This window comes from Elephantulus edwardii, unplaced genomic scaffold (genome assembly GCF_000299155.1).
Source record: "Elephantulus edwardii isolate Elephantulus edwardi_28Jun2011 unplaced genomic scaffold, EleEdw1.0 scaffold00148, whole genome shotgun sequence".
NCBI lineage: Eukaryota > Metazoa > Chordata > Mammalia > Macroscelidea > Macroscelididae > Elephantulus > Elephantulus edwardii.
The window spans coordinates 7,290,060-7,310,339 of NW_006399898.1; the positions used below are offsets into that span (position 1 = coordinate 7,290,060).

At 50.5% G+C, this 20,280-nt stretch overlaps 1 protein-coding gene across 1 annotated transcript in view; it reads left to right on the forward strand.

Moving 5' to 3' along the window:
• ACAD10 (acyl-CoA dehydrogenase family, member 10) overlaps window positions 1-20,280 on the forward strand; it is a 33,612-nt gene that overhangs the window by 1,892 nt on the left and 11,440 nt on the right. Inside the window, exons 3-11 of the mRNA XM_006894723.1 lie at window positions 528-722; window positions 1,289-1,447; window positions 2,107-2,263; window positions 5,207-5,348; window positions 9,896-9,964; window positions 12,633-12,814; window positions 16,374-16,524; window positions 19,147-19,292; window positions 19,995-20,168. Of these exons, the coding sequence (XP_006894785.1) occupies window positions 528-722; window positions 1,289-1,447; window positions 2,107-2,263; window positions 5,207-5,348; window positions 9,896-9,964; window positions 12,633-12,814; window positions 16,374-16,524; window positions 19,147-19,292; window positions 19,995-20,168 (1,375 nt within the window). The remainder of the gene's footprint in view (window positions 1-527; window positions 723-1,288; window positions 1,448-2,106; window positions 2,264-5,206; window positions 5,349-9,895; window positions 9,965-12,632; window positions 12,815-16,373; window positions 16,525-19,146; window positions 19,293-19,994; window positions 20,169-20,280) is intronic.

The window sequence follows — 20,280 nt, forward strand, 5'->3', positions numbered from 1 at the left end:
TCTCTTTTAAACAGTTTTCTCCCTCCTCTGTTTCAGTGCAGTATACATTATTGAACCCATTTGAAGGTGATTTAAAGCAGTAACAGAACACACAACCCAGAGGAGGTGCTCAATGCTGGGTCCTTTCTGTCCATCACCCACTCACCCTCACAAGAACCAGACTAAAACGTGGGTTAGCATCATAGGAATGCGTGGAACATGATGCCAAGGGAAGAAAGCCACCTTCCCTGTGATTCTGATTATATAGAATTTCTTAAGTTGGCCACCTGATAGCAGCATCACAGACTGATTAACTAGAAGGCTGTTCAGAAAAGCTCCAGTGCCTAACATTGCAACTGTTATTCTAAGTCACATTGAAGACCTCATTTGCAGAGTTGGGAACGAGGGTGGCCAGGAACAGCTGCATTCGGCAGGAAGCCTGGCCTCTGACCAGGGAGGGGGATAGCTAGGAAGACAGATACCTTTCCGCTGCCTGTACTCTGTCTGGGACCCCCGGCTCCTGAGTCTCCCCTCTCTGCCAATTCCAGGCCAAGACTGTGGTGCCCGTGGACGCGTTTTTCTCTCTGTTGACCAGTGAGCAGGTCACCAAACAGTTCCCGGTGATGACTGAAGCCATAGCGCAGATCCGGACAAGAGGCCTGCAGACTGCAGTCTTGAGCAATAACTTCCGTCTTTCCAGTGGGAACAGCTTTCTGCCCCTGGACCGGAAGCAGTTTGACGTGGTAAGCTTTTCCTGAGCCAGAACTGTGGAAGCCGGGCCTCTGCCTCAGCCTCAGGGTGCAGCCTTAGGGGCAGCCAGTCCCAGGAGTTGAGTGAACAGGTTTTCCATCCAGTCATTTTCTGAGTTAGCTTCAGACGGAAATTGAAAACAGAAAGCTCAGTGTCCCTGTACTCTTAGACACGTGACCCATTTTGGGGGCTTGATGACAGCTTGAATCCTTAGGTTTAAAGACTCCCTTAAATTCTGGATCTTGGCCTAACTCTTCCAGTAACGTGGACATTCAGTTAGTTTAAATTTAGATGTCCTCGATGGTCAGAGCTTGTCACATTGGCTGGCGTCTTAAAATCACACACCTGTGCCAACCTGTGCCAACAGGCTGCCTCCTGGGCTTATTTCTGTGGATGGTTCCCATATCAGTAAGAGGAAACAGGTCATTGTCCTGGGGGAGATGGGACATTGTCTCTTTTCTTTCAACCTTTTGTTGTGATTTGGATGAGAATGGCTGGGGGCTGCCATACTGGACCGGGGAAGCCCAGAGACTGAAAGGGCTGTCCCTGTCACCCGCAGGTCGTGGAGTCTTGCCTGGAAGGCATCTGTAAGCCTGACCCCAGGATCTACAAGCTGTGCTTGGAGCGGCTGGGTGTACAGCCCTCTGAAACCATCTTCCTGGACGATCTTGGACTGAATCTCAAGGCAGCTGCCAGTCTGGGGATTCACACTGTGAAGGTGACTGCCACCCTGCTGTGTGCTGATTGGCCACAGTTCTGAGTCCCTTCATGTGGCTGGGGGCCAGTGGTCTCAGTTTTCAGGATGAAATCTGTTACTAGCAGCCTGTGTTTTCAGGGACAGGCTTGAGGGCAGCTTGAGAAGACAGGAAGCCAGAAGGTGAAGGGAGTGATTAAGACCCTGGGCGGCCCCTTTGGCTGGGAACCCTGTAGCCACTCGAGCCATCATCCAGAGCCAGGGCTGTGCAGAGGTGGTCTCGGTTCAGCCACTGTGTTGGGTTTTCATGACTAAACTTGACTGGACCACAGGGACTGGGTGGAAAAGGCATCACAGGAGGAGGGAGGATTGTGGCCTTGGACCCGGCAGATACAGTGTAGTGTGGAGAGCAATCAGATGGGAACAGAAAACTCACTCTGTTGGTGCCGCTGCTGCAGAGCATCTTTACTCAGAGATCAGACTTCTCGGATGTTTCCCTCTAGAAACAAGCCTGTCCGAGCACATGCTTGGGGGGCCAGGGGATGGGGACACGGGGATCCTCTCGGAGCACACGCTTGGGGTGGGGATCAGGGACACAGGGAGCCTCTCAGAGCACACTCTTGGAGTGGGGGACGGGGCCAGGGCTGATGACAGGACATCCTCAACCTTTTCTTTAAAACCAGGTTAGTGACCCAGAAACTGCCATCAAGGAATTAGAAGCCCTTTTGGGCTTTACGCTGAGAGCTGTTCCAAACACTTGCTCTGTGAGAACAAGAATGGAAATTCCCAAAGACTCCTTGGAGAAGTATCTCAGAGGCTTACTGGGGACCCAGACCACAGGTATTTACCATCTTGTATTTGGGTACTAGGTTCATAATCTGGTTCTCCATTCAATATCCTGTTGGAATATTCTGGAAACAAAGGCAAAGCCGAAAACAGTGACTGGCCCAGTAGGTCTGAGTGCTGCTTTCAGATTCTTTTTTATGGCTCCCCAAGAGCTGTGTTCCTCTGCTGTTCACAGGGTTTTCAGAGGCCTGCTGTTTCAGAAATGGGTGGCCAATCCTGCTTCCTAGCCTGTCTTGATCTGGGAGTTCTTCTAAAACCTGCTCACCAGCGGTAACCCTTGTGGTATCTGACACACCAGTGGCATAGCTGTCAGTGTCACAGCAACCCACAAATACCTTAGGATAGCAAGCTGACAGACAAGTTCTGTCCCAGTTAGAACAATGTTCTTCCCAAACACAACAAACTGTAACTAGTAGGAGATCAGTCTTCATACCAGCCCCAAGGGCTTAACCAACTTTTAATCAACAAAGCCCACCCACGGGGTCCTAATTGCTTTGCTTTGAGCAAGAGGATTCAAGCTTACAACTGATTGTTAATTAAAATGACCAATTTACACCTGATTGTCAATAAAAACAACCCAATTTCCCAACTGCTTCCAACTAGAGGCTCTCAGGCTGGGTCCTAACTGACTTTTAATCACAAAGGCCCACTCACTGGGTCCAAATTGGTTTAAACCCAGAGACTTTATTTTTCACAATCTACTGTCAGAGTCCAGGGGCCTGTGAACATCTGAAGAGATTCCTACTTGGTGAGAAAGCCTTAGCTTCCGTCCTGGTGCTGGCCTGCTAAGCAGGGGTGGGGGGTTCCAGCCCCTGGCACACCACTGCAGAAGGCATTCAGTCTGCTTCCACAGAGAGTCACAGCCCAGAAGCCTCGTTGTGCAGCTCTCTGTTCTGGGAGGTCACTGAGAGGCAAAGTCGACTCAGAAGTGCACGTGTTTGTTTGGCTTGCTTTGGGTCTTTTCTAAAGACAGGTTCAGGACCCCTGGTGGCACAGTGTTTAAGCACTTGGCTGTGTGGTGGGACCTACTGGCCGCTCAACTGGGCGATGAGGGGTCTGCTTCCTCCAACATGGGAGCCCTAAAACCACTCTTGAATTTTCATCTCACCCCAGTAACAGTAGCAAAGTTCAACAGAACAGCAAACAACAAATGCTGGTGACATGGGAGTGTTAAACGGTGCAAGCGCTCTGGAAAGCAGTGTGGTGCTTTCTCAGAAAGTTGGAAATAGAAATGGCATTTAACCCAGTAATTCCATACCTAAAGATACAACTGTTACCCTAGAGATACCAGAACCACCACCCAAGCAGATATATATGCACACCCGTGTTTATTGCTGCATTATTCACAATAGCAAAGAGATGGCAACCACCCAAGTGCCCACCAACAAATAAAAAAATAGAAAAACTATAGTATGTTCACACAACCGAATACTATGCAGCACTGAGAAATAAAGAACTCATAAAATGCTTCACATCATGGGTGACCCTTGAGAACTTTATGCTGAGTGAAATATCTCAGTCACAAAAGGGCAAATACTGCACAACATCACAGTTACAAAACAGGACTGCCATGGGGGTGGGGAAACTAAGAAAAGAGGGGATAAGTAATGAACACTGCATTGAAACAGATGAAGGAAAGGACTGTTCAAAAGGAATCTGTGATTAAGCATTGTCTGGATGTCAGTAGTCCAGAGGAGGAGATGCATAAGTGGACAGAGTTAAGGAGGAAATTATGCAACAATGAATGAATATATTTTTTTAAAATGAATTTGAGTGCAACAATGAATGAATGAGAACCCAAAATCTCTGTAAATGTTCATTAAAACTAATAAAATTTAATAATAATTTTTAAAAAATGAATTTGGAGGGTAGGGAGGAAATGTGCAGCAATGAATGAATGAAAATCCAACTTTTCTGTAAACTTTTGTTAAAGTCACAGTTAAAAAAGAAACGATGGAAGCTGTGAGAGGCAGCGCTGCTCTGTCGTCCAGGGTCTGTGGGCAGGGACTTGATGCCGTGGCTGTGCTTTTTGATTGGATAAAGCTTCACTGCCCCCACCTACCCGGGATGCTTGAAAAAGATCGATCTCTGTTTGCAGAGAGTGCTTCCCCTCTCCTCTGCAGTGGAATTGTGGGGCTGCTGACTGAGAGGCCTTTGAATGCACTTGATGCTCCCAGGAGATTGAAGATTTGCAGCCCTGGAAACCTGGGGGCGTTGCCCCAAGTCAGAGTTGACTTGACGGCAGTGGTTTGGGCTGGATAGCTGATCGTACCCCAAGAAGCAGGGGCCGGATTGACTGGGCCAGAGAACAGGAGAGCTGGTTCCTCGCTTGTTCCTGAGGCAGAGTTACAGGTCCTGTGTCCTGGTGCTTGTCACGAAGCCCCCTGGCCTGGAGTGGACACTGACTCCCAGTGAGCGTGTAGGACGGACCAGGGCTGCCCCAGGGTTTCCGAAGCTGTAAGTGCTGCGGGAGCAGAGTGCTTTGCCTCCCCAGCCGCCTGGAAGACCCTGTGGGGGGGCTCCTGCTTTCAGCTCAGCAGTGGGGAGCCCTCACAGGCAGCACTGCTCCCTCCAGCGGCCCCCTTGCTCCTCATGGTCATCCCTCACGGCTAGGTGCGTCTCAGAGGCACAAGGGCCCTTTTCATCATACACCTGACGCATGCCGTCAGCAGGACGGCTGCCATGCTGTGCTGGGCACACACAGCCGACAGGCTTCTTTTAGCTACAAGTTGGTGAGGAGCACAGTAGGACAATCTGACCCCCTTGTAAACGAGGTCCACTGTGGTGTCGCCGGCAGGCCTGTGGCTCAGCCACTCTGGAACCTGGGTGGAGGACCTCCTTGCCATGTGTCCCAGGTTGTGACGTGCATCCTCGATGCAGCACCTGTTAGAAGGAACACCCGCCCGGCTCTGATTGAATTCCTTTCCAAACCTGCAGGTCACTTGGAACTCCTCCAATTTGATCACGGACAGTCAAACCCGACTTACTACATCCGATTGGCCGACCGCCAGCTGGTTCTGAGGAAGAAACCCCCGGGGAAGCTCCTTCCGTCTGCCCATGCAGTGGAGAGGGAATTCAGGTTCGTTCACAGGGCAGGGGCGCTCCCTCACTTGGCCTCCCCAGCAACAACCTCAGCACCTAAGAGGACAAGATTAAACACCACCAAGCCAGCGATGCCCTGCAGGGCGGGTGAACTGTCTGTAGTTTCCAGAGCCGTAATCGCGTAATCTTGGGGCAGCCAGCTGCTGCTTCCTCTGTGGAGTGCCTGGGGGGGTTGGAGCCACTCACACAGTGTGGGCTGAGAGTAGAGGAGGCCTCCTTTCCAAACCAAAGTCAAGACCTGTTATCGGGGCCTCCTGATCCCAGGAGGGAGGCACTTGGACAGCGGCCAGTTCCTGCTGTGAGGCTGTGGCCCGGGCTTGGGTAATTCTCTTCACTCCCTTCCATCTTCTCAGTATCTGGTAAGGGTTTCTGGTGACTTTGTGGGTTACGGAGCGCTGCTGACCAGAAGATGGCTTCAGACAGCCCAGCGGATCTGAGGGAGCAAGAGGTGCAGGTCAGAAAGTCAGAAAGTCAGGAAGGGCTACTGTGAGAGAATCGGCTTGAGGACAGTGGGGTTTGCGGTTTACGTGTCTGATAGAACTCAGCAGTAAAACCATTTGGGCCTGAACACTTTCTCCTTGGAAGATTAGTTTATGAATTCCATTTATTTAATAACAAAGAGCAACTTATGCTGTCAGGTGGGAACCACTCCCAGTTGGCCCTCTAGTCGGTTCGCAGAGGCTCTGAATCCCGTGGGAGGAGAGGCCTTTCTCCTGTGGAGTGGCTCGTGGATCCTGCTGCCTGCGTTGGAATTGGCAGCATAGCCCCTTACCCATCAGGCTACCAGTGCTCCCTGGCGTGCTGTTTCCTTCGTAATACATGGTTGTTTAGGTATTATATTTAATACTGTGTTTTATAAATTAGCGTTTTCAGGAAAATGTTCCTAGAATACTTGTGTATACACGCTAACTTGAAGTTTATAATAGTCCCTAATGTTTCCACGTTCCCCTTTCAGTGTGGTGAGTACGGTGGAGGGCAAGGTCCCAATCTCGTGCGTAGCGTAGCTGTAAGTTGTAGTAGACTCCAGGACACCAGTCAACATCCTTTTAACGTAAGTTGTTGTGGTTGCTGTTGTCATGCACTGTCAAGTCGGACATGGCCCATGGCTGACCCTGCTGGTTTCCAGAGGCAGTAAGTCAAGGAGAGGACATTGCCCGTCTTTTTCCCATGGAGCAGCTGCTGGATTCGATCCACATGCTTTCAGGTTGGCAGTGCAGCTCCTTACCTTATCTTAGGCAACCAGCACTGCGTACTGTCAGTAGGATCTATAATTATATCCTCTCCTAGAATCAGTCGTTAATTGATGTTCATACTCTTCCTCTCCTCAGTGTTACTGTTTTTCTATTAAGTGCCGTCAGGTTGCGTAGGACTCATAGCTATGATCAGCAGATCTGGACCGTGTCTTACCCTGTGCCATCCTCTTCGTCCCATAGCTGCAGTCACCGCGTCGGTCCGTCTGACGGGAGGTCGTCCTCTCTTTTGCCACTCTTCCACCTTTCCAAGTATGACATCCCCCTCCAAGGAACAATCACTCCTGACATCGGACCGCACATGTGAGATGAAGCACTGTCATCTTTGCCTCCAAAAAGCACTGTAGCTGCACTTTCTCTAAGAACCTGTTTGTTCTTGTGTCAGTCCATGGAGTATTCCGTGCTCTTCTCCAACTCCACAGCTCAAAGGCAGCAGTTCTGTCATCGTTATTCACCGTGTAGCTCTCAGATGCGTAGCAAGTGATTGAAAGACTGCACCTTGGTCTTCACACTGACATCCCTGCTTCTCAGTTATTGAGAGAGATTGCAGATTTTCCCAGTACAAAAAATGTCCTCATCCCCTGACCTCAGGTAACAAGTGTATTGTCTGTGGATTCACGTAAGATGAAATCTTGGACAGTTACAGACTTTTCTCTGTCATGACGTTGCTTGCCAGTCCAGGGGTGAGAATTTTTGTTTTCTTGATGGCGAGATGTAAGGCATATTGAAGGCCGGATTCTTTGATCTTCTACAAGTTTGAGTCCTCACTTTCAGCAACCAAGGTTGTTTCATCTGTATAACATTGTTGAGTCTTCTTCCAGTCCTGATGCCACCTGCTTCTTCTAGAGTCCAACAACTTGAATAATTTGTTCAGTGTACAGATCGAATAGGTATGGAGAGAGGATACAACCCTGACGCACACCTTTCTTCATTTTAAACAATTTCCCTTACACCGCAGCCTCTTGGGTCTAGGTATAGGTTTCATATGAACATAATTAGGTGCTCTGGGATTCCCTTCTCAATGTTAGCTATAGCTTGTTACCATGCACACAGTCAGACGCCTCTGTGTAGTCAATAAAACACAAATAGGCATTCTTCTGGTGTTCTCCACTTTCACCCAGGATCCATCCAACGTTAGCAGTGATAACCCTGGTATCATGACCTCTTCTAAACCCAGCTTGAACCTCAGGCAGCTTTCTGTGTACTGTTGAAGCCCTTCTTTTTTTTTTTTTTATTAAATTTTATTAGTTTTAATGAACATTTACAGAGATTTTGGGTTTTCATTCATTCTGAAGCCCTTCTTGAATGATCTTTAATAATATTTTGCTTGCATGTGATGTTAATGATACTGTTTGATAATCTCCACCTTCTGATCATTCACCATTTTTGGGAATGGGAACAAATATGGATCTCTTCCAGTCTGTTGACCAGGCAGCTGTCCTCCACATTTCCTGACCTAAACTGGTGAGCATGTCCAGGCCTGTGCCTGTGGTTGAAACATGCCAGTTTTCCCACTGATTCCTGGGGCCTTATTTTTTGCCAGTGCTGTCAGTACTGCTTTGATCTTCTTCCTTCATTACCACTGGCCCTTGATCGTATCGTACATCTGGAAATAGTTCCTTGGCAGCCAATTCTTTTTGAGACAGTGACTCTGTATATTCCCTCTCTTCTTTTAATATTTCCTGGATTATTCAAGAATTTGCCTGTAGTGTCTCTCAGTATTGTAACTCGAGGCTTGAATTTTTGTTTTTCAGTTCTTTCATCTTGAGAAATGCCAAGCAAGTTCTTCCCTTTTTAGCCTCCAACTCTCTGCACATCCCATTATAATCCTTTCTTTGTCCTCTTGAGCGGTCCTCTGAAATCTTCTGTTCATCTCCTTGACTTCAGCATCTCTTTCTGTATTTTGGCTTCTCTTTAGTATGAATTGGGGTTTCTCAATGGTGATGGTATTTTCCAGAGAACTCAGTGTTTAATTTTGTTCATTTTTTTCCTGTTGTTTATTTCTGTTTTATTTATTTCTGTTCTTTATGCCCTTTCCTAGACTTATTCTGAGTTTATTTTTACTTTAAAATGATGAACATTAAAGTTTTCAGTTTCTCGCTAAGCATTTCATTAACGGTGTCCACAGTCTGACATATTACATTGGCATTATTATTCCATATGAAATTTGACTCATGAATGATACAGAAGTATATGGCTGCATGTATAAGATTTTTCTGTGTATTGATTTTCCATTTAATCACTTTGGCATCTGAGAGTGTAATCTGTCACAAAGGCAGTGTTTGGAAATCTGCTGAGACTTTTGGGGGTGCACATGATTCCCCTTGGTGAACGTGCTGGGTGCAACGTGCACGTGCATTCTGCCCCTGCCGAATTATCCATCACGGCTCAGAACAACCCTGAGAGCGGCAGATCTGAACCGTCCTGTCCATGCCGTCCTCACCGTCTCTGACACACTGGGGCCAGCACACCGTTCACTCACTGTATCAGTCCATCTCGTTGAGGGTCTTCCAATCCCAGCATGATGCCCGTTTCCAAGTAGGGGCCTTCCTCACAGCATGCTGGTTTAGAGGTTCGTAACTGTTAGTCGGGTCAAGTCAGTTGGGAGTATTGTTCAGATCCATGTCTTCACTGCCTTTTTTCCATCTCGTTCTACTAGTTAATGAGAGAGGGTTGTGAAAATCTCAGGATCAAAGGCTTGTTCAGTTCTCTCTTTAATTCTGATCATTTTTGTTTCCTGTGTTTTGACGTTCTGTTACCAGGCTCGTGCACTCGTGATTGTTACACCGCCCTGATGACTTCATTAACACACGTCATTTTGAACTATCCTCCTTGGTCTCTGGTCCCAGTGTCTGCTATATCTGATAGCAACGTGGTCATACCAGCTTTCACATGTTTCCTGGTTGCCTGGCCGCCCGCTCCATCCTTTACGTTTGACTTCTCTGTGTCTTTACAGGTCATGTATTTCTCCTGTAGACAGCGTACAGTTGTGTCCCGCAGTTCTGTGCAGTCTGAAGCTGTCTTTTCATTGGAGTGCTGAATCCATGAACTAGAACATGACTCTTGACAGGTTCAGGTTTAGTTCTGTAGTTTTACTCTTTGTTTGGGCTCCATTTGCTTTTCATTTCCTTGTTGTTTGTTTCTTACCTTCCTTGGGGTCAACTGAACTATTTTTTAGTGTTCCCTTTTCATTTTTGGCTGTAAGAATTTCTAAATCAGAAAAATAATTTTAAGAGAGTCTCATCAGCTAACTTCATTTTATTTGTCCTGGCAGGATAATGAAAGCTCTCTCCAGTGCTGGAGTTCCTGTCCCCAAAGTCCTTGACCTCTGTGAAGATTCAAGGTAATGTGCAGATTTAATTCCCCATTACATATTCCAGGTCCAGCCAGAACGAAACCAAGTCCGTTGCCATCAAATTGGCTCCCTAGTGACACAGTAGAACGTAGCGTTTCCAAGGCTGTAATCTTCACAGAAGCAGGAGTGGCATCCACTTCCTAAACAGCATGCCTCTGGAAACTCTGTGAACTTGGAGAAATGAGGAGAGTTATGGAAAGGCTTTAGGTCTTTTGTGCATAGGATCACTATGAGGCGTGCTTGACTCAACGGTAGTCAGCAACAGCAGCTGTCTGTGTGGAAGCAAACTGCCCACTCCTCCTGATGGGTCACCAGTAGGTGTCAGCTACTCCCCTCTCCGGTGAACAGCCGGGGGCTCTACCTACAGCACGACCAGGGCTCCTGTGTTCAAGGTATGAGTAGGAAGGCCTCATAAACTACTCGTATTCCAGTTTATAAAAAAAATGAGTCAACCTTGTCAAAGATCTTAAAGAGATACTTACATTATATTGAAAAATAAAGAAATACCCACTTTGGAAATTGTCAGGAAATCTTTTTACATTCTAAAAGTAAACATTTTTTGTTAAATTTTTATTGCGTTTTTATATTTTTTAGTATATGTGCTGCTGAAGCGAGCACAACGTTTTTATATATTTAAAAGTTATTATTACTGTGGTCTTTCCAAGCTTTTTGTATACTGCTTTGTAACTTGATTTTTGGGTATCTTTCCCCCCTCATTTTTCTTTAATTTTATTTTATTATTTGTTATGTGTGTACCGTCAAATCGGGTCTGACTGGTACAGGTAGAGATTGTCCCTCCTTCTCCAGCAGAGCATCTGGTGGATTCAATCCACGCACTTCTGGTATTGCAGTGCAGCTTCTTGCCACTATGCCACCAGATCTTCCTGGTTCCCTCAAATTTTTAATCACAAAAATTTGTAACTAGAAAAGAAGAAAGCAGAAATAGTAATCAGAAGAATGCCCACGTAACCTCGTCTGGATGGAACCACTGAGCCGGGTCCCATTCACTCTCTGGAGCGTGTGTGTTTGTGAGCACAGATAGAGGGCGCTCTGCTGGCCTGGAGCTAAGAAGCTGCCCTTCAGAGTCAGGTGGCCGCAGTTCACCAGGGGCTCCAGGGAGAATGATGGGCAGTCTCCTGCCAGGCGATTTCCTGCCCATGGAAACCCTCTGGACCGTCAGCTGGAGTCCATCCCGTCTTGATGGCACTTAACAGCATGCACATACAGAAACAAGCCCTGGCGGTGCACTGGGCCTCTAAGCGAAAGGTCTGCGTTTAGGATCCACCCACCTCTCCACCTCTTGAGGGGAGAAAAGTCAGATGGTTCACACCGACAGAGAGTAGGCAGCCCCAGGACCCCGTGGGGCTCCACTCTGCCCATGGAGTCACAGTGGGGAGTAGACGCAGGGGCACGCGCGCTCCTGCACACACACACACACGCGCGCACGTGTAGATGTCCATTCGGGGCTATGCTGCTTGTATGTACAGTGACATGCAGCGCCCAAGAATTAAGAACTTTGCTTTTTACACCACAGTCTCATTGTCATCATGGAAAAGAATCCTGTAATATTTCATAATCTACTATTAAATATATTTACTATATAAGCTCTTAAAAATACTATATTTAACATACCAGCTTTTGTCTGAATTTCCTAAGTTGTCTCAAAAATGTCTTTTATAACAGATTTTCCGTGTTAGAATATCCACCTATAAAAGGTTGTGGTTGTTATGTGCCATCGAGTCACCTGCATCCCATAGAGACCGTGTGTACAGCAGCTCTGAAGCCTGCCCTGTCCCAAGCCAGACTCCCTAATTCCAACACACCAACTCTCATCACCCCAGTTACTGTATCAGTTAATTTCACTGGGGTCTTCCTTTTCCTCTCCTGTGCCCTTCCGAGCATGATGTCCTTCTCCAAGGACCAGTCTCTCTCCTAGCCATGTGCCAGGAGACGAAGCTTCAAAATCCTAGCCTACAAGGAGAAACTAGGTTTCATCCTCTCAAAGACAGACCTGGTTTTTTCCTTGACAGTCCACGGTATGTTTAAGACTCTTCTCCAGCCCCACAACTGAAAGGCGGCAAGAGCAGTAAGACGATTTCTAGGAGTAAATAAAACGTGAATGACATCTCTGTGGGTCACTATCATACTGTTGGGGGCATGTGCTATTTATAGTGCCAAATGATGACTGTTGTCGTCGTTGTTAGGTGCTGTTGAGTCATATTTCATGACGCCTTATTCAAGCCAAGCCCTATGCAAGGCAGTTCAAGTGTATTCACACCCTTAAGTCAGACAACAACTTTTTGAATTACATTTGAGGTACATTGAAAAAATTTCCAGAGGTCTAGGGAGTTACCCCGGTCACACAGACAGTCAGCAGCAGAGAGCCATGCTGCTTTCCGGGGCACCCGCTGTGTTAACCATCCCAGTAACATCTTGATGGACCAGGGAAAGAGGCAGGAAGCTTAGACAGGGCTGTGTGTGTGTGGATTGACAGGGAGCTTGCTTCGTGCTCAGGAAAAGGAAGCGACCAGCATCTAACTCCAACCCAGTGAACAGACTGCATGTGGGGGTGCGGTGCACGGAGCAGACCATTCCCACAGCATGTCACGTTATGACTCCGGTCCCTGAAACGCCCTCTCTGTGTCCCCACCTCCAGCATCATCGGCACTCCCTTCTATCTGATGGAGTACTGTCCGGGCATCATCTACAAAGACCCCTCTCTGCCTGGCTTGGAGCCTAGCCACAGGCGGGCCGTGTACACTGCCATGAACAGAGTCTTGTGTCAGATTCACAGTGTGGACATCACAGCTGCCGGCCTAGGGGACTATGGGAAGCAAGGTGAGAAGCTGCTGCCCCACGTCCTGAGTTCCTGGGGCCCCTTCAATGGGGGTTCTGTCCCCAGGTGAGCAGTGAGGTAGGCACTGGACTCCTGGAGCTCCCTTTCTGGGGGCTCTGTCCCCAGGTGAGCAGTCAGGTAGGCACTGGACTCCTGGGGCCCCTTCAATGGGAGTTCTGGCCCCAGGTGACCAGTCAGGTAGGCACTGGACTTCTGGCCCCCCTCTCTGGTGGCTCTGTCCCCAGGTGAGCAGTCAGACAGGCACTGGACTCCTGGGTCCCCCTCAATGGGAGTTCTGTCCCCAGGTGCAGTCAAGTAGGCACTGGCCTCCTGGGGCTCTGTCTGTGGGGGCTCTGTCCACAGGTGAGCAGTCGTGTCAGGCTCTTGGCTCCCACCTAACAGGCGTGCTGACTTTTGCCTTCTCATCCTAAATTCTGGCTATAATACCATCCTTTTCTTGCAACCAATTGCAGTATTAGTCAAGATTCGTAAAGTTGCAAGATTTTAGGCACGAATCTAACCTGGCAGTACATAAACCATCATTTTGTGGACACCTGTGGACTGTAGAAAGTCTTAGTACTAGGTTGACTTAGACACCAGCCAGGAATTCAAACAATGCCAGAGATTAATTTTTCTGGGTCTTTTCTCTCTGCTTCCTTCTCCTCTGGTGTCATTCTAACTCAGGTTCTCATTTGACAACCAGGTTGTCACCACCAACTCCACATTTAGCTGTCCGAGCTCGCCAGGGGCCTGAGGCCAGAGATCGAGCCCTGAGCCTGACCTGGATCATGGAGCTAGGTCTGCACCAGTCGTGACCGAGGACCAGATTGAACAGTTGCTAATTTGTGTCATACTTGTTTCTTAGCTGTCTAAGTGTCCAGGTACACTCAGTTTTATTTCAATTCACAGATAGTACATTTTTTACAGACGGGAGGTTTGTGGCAACCCTGAGTTGAACAAGCCTGTTAGAGCCATTTCCCCGACAGTACGTGCACACTTTCTGTCTCTGTGCCACGTTTTGATGGTTCTTACAGTGTTTCAGACTTTTGCATTGTCCTGTTACATGCTTAATAGACTTCAGGTTAGTATGAAAATGGAAGCCCTGACATCCTGTGACTTGCTGTATTGTACAGGTCTGGATCTGAAACCCCATAGGCCTCCGGTACGCAGATACACATAATGTTTGCTGTGTGTCATTGAGTCAGAATCTGCTCATAGCTGACCCTGCAGCAGGTTTTCAGAGGCATTTATCACATGGGAGGAGATGGCCCGCCCTCCAGCAGAGCTGCAGGTTGACTAGAACTGTGACTGCAGTGCAACTGCTTAACACTAGGCCCACAGTAAGTTTCACTTCAACATGCATTTACATGAAGAAGGACATTCTCCCATGCCTTTCAGAGGCTGTAAATCACAGGGAGGAGATTGCCCATCTTTCTCCCACAGGGCAGCTGGTAATTCGAACCACTCACCTTTGGATTGGCTGCCTTATTCTCTCCTGACTAAACCACCAGAACTCCCTAAGACCTTTTCCCCCCTAAATTTCTAGCACCTGGTTTATACTCCAACTTCTCCATTATCTATTAAAAGGGGCAGGGTGGAGAGGGTTTCCACCACCTCCTGCAAACAATCCAGTCAAGGAATGGAGAATACCTTTTCTTGTAATCAGTGCTGTAGAGAGCCCACGTGTCGCAGCAGTGTCTGGAACATTTCACGTGGCTTCACTGACACTCTTATTTCCTGTGCCTCTTCTACATGGTGAGTTGGCACTGATGCTGATCTCCATGTCCCACAGCCCAGCTGACTCCCTAGGTGGTTGGTGTCCACATGCTCTGGGAGTGAAGTGACACCAAGGAGGGACTTGCCTTCTCAGTCCTCATCTCAGATCCTTCAGCGTCTGGGGAACACTTTTCCCTCGTTGAGGGATGCAGGGGAGGCTCAGAGCCAGGGCCCTGACATGGACTGGAGTCTTGACATAGTCACTCAGCACGCTAGTCGCAGGTCGCCCACACAGCCTGCGGAACCACATCCTCACGCCCTCCGTGCGTGTGGTGCAGTGGAGACCTGGAGTCGTTCAGCTAGTGGCCGAGCTTGACCATGGGCCGGGCGGACTCCCAAAGTCCCGCTTCACGGCTCCAGTGGGACTTACACATCCCTTGGCTGGGCTTTCTCGGGTTTCCTAGTGGCAAATAACAAAGCTAAAAAAGCTAACAGCACTTCAGGGTCGCTTTCAAGAGCTGTGTGCATTTTAGCCTCCTGACACTTCTGTGAGGACTTTCATAGGTGAGGAAGCGAGCACAGAGAGGTTAAGTACCCTGCCTGCCATCACACAGCCAGAGAATGGCAGAGCTGGGCTTCAAACCCAGGCGGTTGGCCACAGAGTCCCCGCTCTTAGACAGCAGCTGTTTAGTGGAAAAGGAACTCTCCAAAGCTGTCAGTTCTGATCTGAGCCACGGCGCCTTGGCGTCCCCAGCCAGGTCCAGTGCTGTGCTCGCGCCCTTGCTGTGGTTGCTTCTGTTGGCACAGCCACTGAGAGTCTCCTTTTTGGACTGTCCTCCCCTTTCCAAGGAGGGTCTGGCCCCCTCTGCCAGCCTCTCCAAAGTCCGTGTCTCAGGAGAAACTCTCACCATCCTGCTTCCAAGCAGCCTCCTGGATGCGTGTCTTTTAAGCTGACTTGACCTCCTGGCAACCCATCGTCTGTTTCGTTTTCTACACCAGCACTGTGACTCGAAGGCATCCGTTAGATTTTCTTCCTCATTGTCCATCTTTCAGATGCACAGGGGGCTCCTGAAAGTACCCCGACTTGGGCCAGGTACCCCAAAGTCCTCAAAGTGACACCTTTGCCTCTTAACTTTGGTGAGGTCTCTTGTGGCAGACCCGCTGCAGCGCGTCCCTTTGTTTCTCGATTGCTCTTTCCCTGGCATTGATTGCGGTGCAAGTGAAATGAAGTCCTTGACAGTTTAGGGATTGTTTCCACTGAACTAAATGTGGTTTACTAGCCTAAAGCTTTAGGAAGCTCCTAGGCCCTCTGGGCGGGCTGCAGACAAGGCTTTGTCAGCCCTGGTGACATGGCTGGTGGCTTCCACCTGGGCAGCTTGACCTTGATGTGTCATCAGAGAAGGAGCATTACACATGGCTTTCCTGGGGGAAGAATTTCCAAAACCCTCAGGGCGTAATGTCAGAAGAGGCGGCCAGCCACTGGGGAAGAACCTCCTCCTTGGTGAAACAGAAGGTCCGCAAAGGCGAGGACGCCCCTCAGTGCACTGGACTGACGGAGTGGTTGCACAGGGTCCCCGGCGCAGCAGGGACTGGGGGACGGGGCACCAGGGCTGGGCTCCACTGTATGCAGACAGGGTCACAGCAGGAACTGACTTGATGGCACGTCACAGAGGCGTCTGCTTTCCCACATAGCTTTGTGAAGGCCCCCCTCGCTCCTCCCACCAGAATCCAGTCACAGGGTCTAGAACACTCCCTCTGCCTTTTCTCTGGGTGGGTTTCTAGGCGGCCGTGCAGGTATGACGGTGTGTGTGGCCCCTTCCTGCTGGTAAGCCCTCTTCCCCTCAGGGGACTATATTCCACGGCAGGTGCAGACCTGGATCAAGCAGTACCGGGCCTCGGAGACCAGCACCGTGCCGGCCATGGAGAGGCTCATTGAGTGGCTCCCGAGTCACCTGCCGCGGGAGCAGAGGAGCACCGTGGTGCACGGGGACTTCAGGTACACCTGCCCGGAGGCGGCCGAGTGCGCCCCATGGGAAGACAGCTGGGATGGGGTGCAAAGGGGAGCGGGACTGCGACTCAGTTCACAGCTGGAAGTGTCCTCATTCCTGTATGTGGTGGTCGGGGTAGGGTCGTCGGCCTCAGCACTTGGACATTTGGGACCACATTCCTCGTTGGGGTCTGTGCTGTGCACGGAAATTGGAGCAGGGCCCAGGCTTTCACCCACTAGATGTCATAGCGGCCTCTCTCCTTGCCTCACGTCTCCTTGTTGTGACAGCCGGAACATCTCCAGAGGTAGCCAGCAGGCTTCTGAAGAGCCCAGGTAGTGAGTGCCGTGTCACCACACAGTGGGGTTCAGGTAATGTGGGAGTGAGCGGTTCAGGTAATGAGTGCTGTGTCACCACGGGTTCAGGTAATGAGTGCTGTGCCACCGCACGGTGGGATTCAGGTAATGCCAGGAGCGCAGCTGCCTGTTGCCCCCCAAGACCCTCATGTGGACTGGAACAAGTGGAGGGTATGCCCGCTGTTTCTTGGTGGTGTGGTGACTCTGTTGCTGCACGTAGAACTGGGGTGTGCCCGGCTGGACCTTCCCGCGAGCCCGCAGGCGGCTGTGAGAGCATCTGTGTCACGGGGGTGCGTGGAGGGAGCCTGGGGTGGTGCACCCCGTAGGGAGCTGTGTCCCATTCCCTCGGAAGTGGCCCTTTAATTGAGTCGGGCTGTAGAGCAGAGACTGGAGGTAAAGCCAGCCCCTTGCTTTGCCAGTCAGGGCGTCTCGTTTCCGTGGTTGTGCTGTGTCACTGAGCTCCTCCTGTCTCTTGGTGGCACCCTCAAATGACCTCCAAGTGTGACTGGATGGACTTTATTTTAGGTGATTGTCCACCGTCTGCTCTTGCGTCCAACCCGGATGACCGTGACCTAGACAATAGCTGTGGTTGAGTCCTCCCCCCTCGCCTCCAGCCCCTCAGGCCTCAAGCCCGCCTTTCCCACCACACTCCCTCCTAGCCTTCCGGCCCATCCCTCAGTGGGAAGCCCGGTGAGTGGGCCTGTGGCCCCAGTGCTGTCCTCTGGTCCCGGTCGTTGCCTCTCTCTGTACCTCGGCGTCCGCAGATGCGTCCAGGCACAGTGCCTGCCCACTGTGTCTCATGTCCCTCACTGCAGCGTCCTGATGCCTCCAGAAGCGATGGCCACTGCTTCCTCCTTGCCGCTCATGGTCAAGGCTCTTTCCAACCTCTTAGCCCATAAATGACCATGTGGATGAAGTGTCTGGCTTACTGCTGGTCGTGGGAACTGCCCACTGGGCACCTGGGTCCTGCAGGGACCAAGCTTTGCACCAGGCGTAGACAGGATGCCCTGGTGCCGAGCATTGTCTGCGGCACACCTTGTTTTCGTGAGCTTCCCGGACAGTCTCTGGCCCTGTGTCAGCAGTTCCTCCAGCCGATTATCTCACAGTATGTGCTCACGCCTTGTCCCTGTCTCACGTTGGCGATCCATGCGCTGTGTCAGACACTTCATCACAGCACCCTGAGCGTTACAGGCTGTGGCGGAAACATTTTAAACACTCTCGTGTGCCGTCCAGTCAGAACCGACTCACAGCTGACCCTGCAGCAGGATTTTAGAGGTGGCAAACCCCCCTGGAGCAGATTGCCCAGCCTTCCACGTGGCGGCTGGTGGGTTCTCACCACGCACCCCTGGGTTGGCAGTGCAGCTCCTTACCACAAATCAAAACAACAGAATACCCAGGCATAGGCAGGAAAAGTGAAAATGGCTCCGATACGTTCCAACTTCAGGTTAGCACTTATTCTGAGAGACGAAGGGAGAGGACAGAAGTGGAGCACGTTAGCCAAGTCTAGACTGTTTCACTCTGAAAATGAGACGCACATTTGATAAAGTGCTCATACCTGTTGGATCTGGAAGCCAGGTCTGTTCTATGAATTTTCTGCCTGTCTAATCATTTCGTTCATGGCCCAGCAGAGTCCGGCTTCCTGGTGGGAAGCAGGCAGCACTGAACCCTGAGGGAGTCTGATTGGTGCAGCCTGCTTTCATGGAACCACCATAGAACAGTGTTGGGCCGGTGAGCCCGAGACCCATTCAGGCCACTGCCGCAGAGCGGCCTCTGCCTCCCAGCGACCCCGTACGGGACAGAGTGGAGCTGCACCCTTGGGTCCTGTGGCTGGTGCTGCAGCTGGCCAGCTCCCCACACGCAGTCCACCGCACCATCAAAAGGATGACCCTTAAACTAGTGAAGTTACTAATACTCAATTACTGCGCCTTGAGGCGTAGTCCCAGGGTCGCAGCAGCAGGGGACAGACAGGCTTGCGTTTCCATGGTACCCTGCGCTGCGCGCTTCCAGTCCCAACTGCACAGGGATGAGAGCGCACAGGAGGACCCTTGGGAGCCTTGCTCATTGGGTACTCAACCCTGGGGAGGCCGCTGGGTCCTCAGGTGGACCCAGCCTCCCTGAGCTCTCTGCAGAAAGAGAGGGCTGTGGAGTGAGTAAGCGGGGAGGCTGTGGAACAAGGTCCAGCCAGGCACCTGGAGGACGCAGCCCCAGGAGGCCAGCTCAGGACATCCTGGTGATGACTCCTGAGGCTGCCTCTCCACCCCTCGGTGGCTTCCACAGGCTCGACAACCTCATTTTCCACCCCGAGAAGCCAGAGGTGAAGGCCGTCCTGGACTGGGAGCTGTCCACCCTGGGTGACCCACTGGCGGATGTGGCCTACAGCTGCCTGGCTCACTACCTGCCGTCAGATTTCCCAGTGCTTCGAGGTACGAGTGCTGCTGGGGGTGAGTGCGTGAGACCCTCAGCTCCAGGACCAAGGTCGGGTGTGGAGTTGAGCCCTGGAGATTTCAGTGCTCCAGGCAGACCTGAGAGATGCCAGGGGGTGGATTCTGGACCAGTGCACTGCGGCGAAGGTGCCACTTAGGTTTATGCCATGCTGTAGTCCATTAGATGTGCAGGAGCATTTGGAAAAGGTTTGAAGTAACGGGAGTGTTTCCAAAATGGGACAGAGACTCAAAGTGATCATGGGCTGCGGGGGAAACGGCACCAGTAGGCTGACCCACCACAGAGCAGCCACCAGCCTCAACTTGTCAAATACGACACATCTGTGAAGTGTAGTGAATGGGGTGCCCCAGAAGACACAGCTGGGGGTGCTCCCATGACAGTGGGAAGAGGCCCACGTGGGCTGGCTTACGTTTAAAGTGAAATGTGTGCATTTAAAGGTATCTCTTAGGATTGTAGCAAATGAGCTCTTAGGATTGTAGCAAATTTAATTATTTAAATAAATTGTGAAACACAAAAAGAAAACATAACAGCAAAAGGAAAAATGGTGAAGATTCCCCGGTGCCTGGGGAGGAGGGCCTGCTGGCTTCTGTGAAACTCCTTTCTGAAGGACCCTGTGATTTTTCAGAAGCTCAGATGCTCCCTGTAGAGGAGACTGACTGTTGGTGACGACCCTGTGCCCGCAGGTTTGCGGGACTGCGACCCGACTCAGCTGGGGATCCCCACTGCCGAGGAGTGTTTCACAGCGTACTGTCTCCACATGGGGACCCCGGCCGTCACCAACTGGAACTTCTACATGGCATTCTCTTTCTTTCGCGTTGCTGCTATCCTCCAGGGGGTCTACAAGCGTGCACTCACAGGTGAGGGGTGCCACCACCTGAGCACTAGCTCACAGGTACAGCACAGGGTGTCCCCCCCCGAGCACTGGCTTGCAGGTGAGGGGTGCCACCACCTGAGCACTAGCTCACAGGT